This window comes from Arctopsyche grandis, unplaced genomic scaffold, assembly GCF_051622035.1.
Source record: "Arctopsyche grandis isolate Sample6627 unplaced genomic scaffold, ASM5162203v2 HiC_scaffold_254, whole genome shotgun sequence".
Taxonomy (NCBI): Eukaryota; Metazoa; Arthropoda; class Insecta; order Trichoptera; family Hydropsychidae; genus Arctopsyche; species Arctopsyche grandis.
In genome coordinates, this window is record NW_027518499.1 from 10,137 (window position 1) to 14,314 (window position 4,178).

At 29.6% G+C, this 4,178-nt stretch overlaps 1 protein-coding gene across 1 annotated transcript; it reads right to left on the bottom strand.

The window, feature by feature from the left end:
* Window positions 1–1,027: 1,027 nt before the first annotated feature.
* LOC143922057 (uncharacterized) lies at window positions 1,028–1,858 on the bottom strand (the record flags this gene model as incomplete). Its single annotated transcript, XM_077445330.1, has 3 exons — window positions 1,732–1,858; window positions 1,612–1,629; window positions 1,028–1,539 (listed from the first exon to the last, which is right to left on the bottom strand). Coding segments are annotated over exons 1-3 (657 nt in total), but the record flags the coding sequence as incomplete, so codon positions are not given.
* Window positions 1,859–4,178: the final 2,320 nt, after the last annotated feature.

The following is a 4,178-nucleotide window of genomic DNA, read 5'->3' on the forward strand; positions in this document are numbered from 1 at the left end:
TAATGTCTAATAGGTCTTCAGCAAACAACAAATTTAATTAAATACTTTCAAGACAGTATGGTACTGTCTATAATTAAACGCCAACTCAAGGTCAATGGGACACTTAGTCCTAAGGCTAGCCGACTGTCGGCAGAGGGATTAAGCTGGCATAAGAGCCGTGGGGGGTTTACGCAGCAATGCGGTTCCCCGACCGGGTTAAAGAGAAACACACGAAGAAAACTAACAAGTATTAACAACTACAGCTTAAATAAATCCGACCATTTTTTTTTAATTAAATACTTTGAAGATTAAGAGCAGCTTACGCCATTTTCGATGTAAAAAGACAACAACTATATAATTTTTCTAAAAATCTGCTGTATTTTTAATTTGAAATTGTTTTAAAAAATAATTTATTATAATTTTCAATGTAATCATTAAATAAATTTTTTAAATTTAACATTAAAAATTTAGGCATTTATTTAATGATAAAGTAAATTCGTATATGCTGAGATCTTAGTATTTTCTATCTAATTTATACTCTTGTTTGATTACCTATTAGCATATGTTTGTTATATCAAATATCTCTTATAATCATAAAACAATTAAACCGGCTACTAGCCCATATGTTCTTTTGAATATGTTTTGATGGTATACCATTTATCTACTCTAAAACATCTTTATACCTCCCCAAAAATTGTCATTCTAATCAAAAAAAAATCGGATTTATTGAAAAGTGGTTGTCTACAGCAAAAAAAGAAGTTTCCTACAAAACTCTAGGGGCCCCTATAGCATCTCTATCCCTCTGCCGACAGTCGGCTAGCCTTAGGACTAGGTGTCCCATTGACCTTGAGCTGGCGTTTAATTATAGACAGTACCATACTGTCTTTGTCATTCTAATCAAACTAGCACTGCAACCCCAAATCATATAATAAAAACCCTCCACTAATATTTCTCTCCTAGCCCAATATTCATATGATTTAACTCATTTTAATGTTTTCGTTGAATTTCTAATAATTTGTGTTTCTAAAATATTCTTTTTTTCTCTTACATTTTCACAACCCAAGGCATCCGCCACTTCGTACCATTTAATACATTCGACTAAATTCTTTTCTGTTCCAAAACCCTTTTCTAGCGCTTCTGCTACTAAAAGCACCGCTTCTTTATTTCCTTTATAAGCTGCCATTTGTGCCATTTTAAAAGCTTCTTTTAATCTATCTATTCCATTAACGTAAAATTTTTTCAAATCTATTTTGATTTGTTGTTTATGCATTGCTATTTCTAAATCTGTAAATCTAAGCATCTTTTCTTTTCCAAGCATAGCTAAAAGTATTCCTTTCCCTTGAATTCCACCTTTATCATATTTTTCTAGCAAATCCTCTCTTCCCGTGGTTGTTATTCCATATAACATTTTTGAAAGTTGATATTGTGCATCTCTAAAATTATTTGATGCTGATAATTTATACCAATGAAAAGCAGTTTCTAAATTTTTATCTTTTAAATAACCATTTTCAAACTCTTCTCCTAATTTAAATTGACAATATTTACATCCTTTCTGAGCTCCTTTATTAAAAATTTGTAAAGCATAATTGTGATCATTTAAAAGATCTTCTGCCTCCGATTTATATAACATACCTAAATCATAATAAGAACCTACAAAAATTTTACTATCAATTTTAGCAGCTTGTTTTAATATAAAATAACCGTCCAATATATTTCTTTGTATAAATTGATTTCCTTTTATCAAAAGCATACCATATTTATGTAATCCTCTAATGTATCCTAATTTATAACTAACTCTATAAAGGTGTAAAGCTTGTTGAGGATTATATTCCATTGTAGCAGGGTTATCATAACATAAAGCTAATTCAAAAGTACCCATAGGGTGCCTTAAAGCAGCACTTTTACTTAAAAAATCAATAGCTTTTGTAATATTTTTCTTCAAACCTAAAAGGCCATTTTTGTAACATTTACCTAAAATACCATAAACAGAACCACTTATAAATAAACTTCCAGGATCTTTTTTTCAGCAAATTGGTTATCTTCTAATTGTAAAAGAATTGAATTCAAAAAATTAATTAAATTTTTTTCGAAAGAAAAACTATTGCATATTTCTGCTCTAGGAATGTGGAAGAGTGTGATATTTTTATACATTGAGCTACTGTTTTGTGTCTTTTTAGTGGTGTCTATTGTAGATGCCTTATTAAAAGTATTTATGAGATCTTTTTTAAAAACCCCACCTGAAGTGGGGTTTTTATTAATTTCACCGACTGGGTTCATTCTATATGAAAGACCACATTCATCAGCGTAACAGCTTTTTAATGAACCTTTAACACTTGAAATATTTAGTTTATCCTTTTTACAAGAATAATCTTTAGTTTCCATTCTAATTACATCATCTGCAATTACTTTGTTATCCCCCATATGAGACTTACTGTTGTAAATGCCAAGTGATATCCGTTTCTCAAAACAAACCTTTTCAAATTCTTCGCATGCTTCTACATATTCTTGAATCTTCTTTAGCTCCCCCGGCTCACTCTTAAGTTTAATTGTAACACGTAGTTCTTCTATTCTTTTCTCAAGTTGCTTCTCATATATCATAATGCTACTCTAGAAGGGGGTAATTATTTATAATATAAAACTAAAAGTACCAATAATTAAAAAGGAGGTGTTTCCTTAAAAAACGATATTTTTAATCAAATCAGTCTAAAAAAATACTGGTTCTTTGAGTTGGAACATTGATTGCTAAACATAAAAAATAGACAGGCTATAGGGAAGTTTTAAAGATATGAAAGCGTAGTTTTTAAGTAGAAATGCATAATTCAAATTTAATGTAATGTATCCGTTCGGAATTGAATTTATTTAACTTTTGATATTTACTGTATTTGTTTATAAATCATTGTATATTTTATATTCATCAATTTAAATATTTCAACGAATAAAATTAGATTTGAAGGATGTGAAATTAGTGGAGATTTTAATTAATTAAAAAATTTAATATTTCATTGGTTTATTTTAATCACAACAAGACCAATAAAAATTTTAGAGCAAGAAAATAATGCTAAAAAGCCATAATAAGGGGAAAAACACATTTACAAATAGAAATTCAGTATTTTAAATGTGAGGCTGTGTCAATACAGAGTTGAAAAGATGAAAACAAATTCGGACGGGAAACACTCAAAGTGAGGGTGGATCACTTAAAAAACTCCGTTTCAATAGATTAAAGGCAGTTTTGTACCCTTAAGGCAGTCTGCCATTGCCACTAATCAAGAGTCAATTTAACATTTAGTTTTAGGACAAGGTGATTATCGGCAAGAAGAAAGAAATTCCCATTGGGCTTTTGATATATAGAGGGCAAACTGAATTTTGTGGCAAAGACACTACGTTTAATATAAAAAATGGTAAGGTGGACTGTTAAATATAATTAAAACGTTTTCAGATACAAATACAGATAAATTTGGATATCTTAGACGAAAAGGAGGTCGTTTTAAATAAATTAAAACGTTTTCAGATACAAATACAGATAAATTTGGATATCTTAGACGAAAAGGAGGTCGTTTTAAATAAATTAAAACGTTTTCAGATACAAATACAGATAAATTTGGATATCTTAGACGAAAAGGAGGTTGTTTTAAATAATTTTTTTCGTATTAAGAATCTTTTATAGAAAATATATGGGTATTGCTAGCCGTTTTTGTAAATTTTTATAATTAATAAATATTTTTATACAAAACCAAGGAAGTTAGCAAGAGTAAGTTCGTACGAAAGTAAACCTGTGGCTGTTAAAAAATAAAAGATAGCACCATTTTGAACCTTAAATAATTAATTTCATAATTTTATAGTAACAGATATAAAGAATTTGTGATTCTATCAAATAAACAAACTATCAGGTTTATACAAAACTTGGAATTTTATGAACATTTGTTTTTTATTAGTATTGTTGAAATAGAATAAGACAGTATGGTACTGTCTATAATTAAACGCCAGCTCAAGGTCAATGGGACACCTAGTCCTAAGGCTAGCCGACTGTCGGCAGAGGGATAGAGATGCTATAGGGGCCCCCAGAGTTTTGTAGGAAACTTCTTTTTTTGCTGTAGGCAACCACTTTTCAATAAATCCGATTTTTTTTTGTTGAAATAGAATTAAATAACACAGAATGCCTAATATGTCTTCAGAAAACAACAAGTATTATCTTGTGCCAT